This window comes from Priapulus caudatus, unplaced genomic scaffold (assembly GCF_000485595.1).
Source record: "Priapulus caudatus unplaced genomic scaffold, Priapulus_caudatus-5.0.1 Scaffold822, whole genome shotgun sequence".
In the NCBI taxonomy this organism is placed as follows: domain Eukaryota; kingdom Metazoa; phylum Priapulida; class Priapulimorpha; order Priapulimorphida; family Priapulidae; genus Priapulus; species Priapulus caudatus.
The window spans coordinates 128,058-128,601 of NW_014577883.1; the positions used below are offsets into that span (position 1 = coordinate 128,058).

General features: G+C 55.0%; 1 protein-coding gene across 1 annotated transcript in view; it reads right to left on the reverse strand.

The window, feature by feature from the left end:
• LOC106813767 overlaps positions 1-544 on the reverse strand; it is a 13,766-nt gene that overhangs the window by 7,975 nt on the left and 5,247 nt on the right. Inside the window, exon 9 of the mRNA XM_014817988.1 lies at positions 108-226. Coding sequence (XP_014673474.1) covers positions 108-226 — 119 coding nt within the window. The remainder of the gene's footprint in view (positions 1-107; positions 227-544) is intronic.

Genomic DNA, 544 nt, shown 5'->3' on the forward strand with positions numbered 1-544 from the left:
CAGCAGCAGCAGCAGCAGCAGCAGCAGCAGCAGCAGCAGCAGCAGCCGCAGCAGTAACAATAGCATCAGCAGCAGCAGCAGCAGCAGCATGTTTCCTTACAGCTGACTCGACTGTCTGTTGAGAAACTCCGCCTTGTTCCTGCGTATCGCCGCAAAGTCTTTCGCCTCGACGCACTCATAAAGGTTGTGGTCGCCGCCGCAGTTAAAACACTGCCGTCGTGACTTCCTGCAATCACAGAGGGAGCCAGCGTCACGTCGCGCGGTCGCCGCGGGCAACGCAACAAGTGGCGTGCAGACGAGCGTGCCTAAACTAGACGAGTTTCCATCGCAGCATCACTCGTTAGTGCATTGTGGATGAGGAGAAATAAGGAGGCTGGATTGATAATGATGCAGGGGAGAGGATCGAGAGATGGCTGGAGGGATAGAGAGATGGATGGAGGGATAGAGAGATGGATGGAGGGATAGAGAGATGGATGGAGGGATAGAGAGATGGATGGAGGGATAGAGAGATGGATGGAGGGATAGAGAGATGGATGGAGGGATA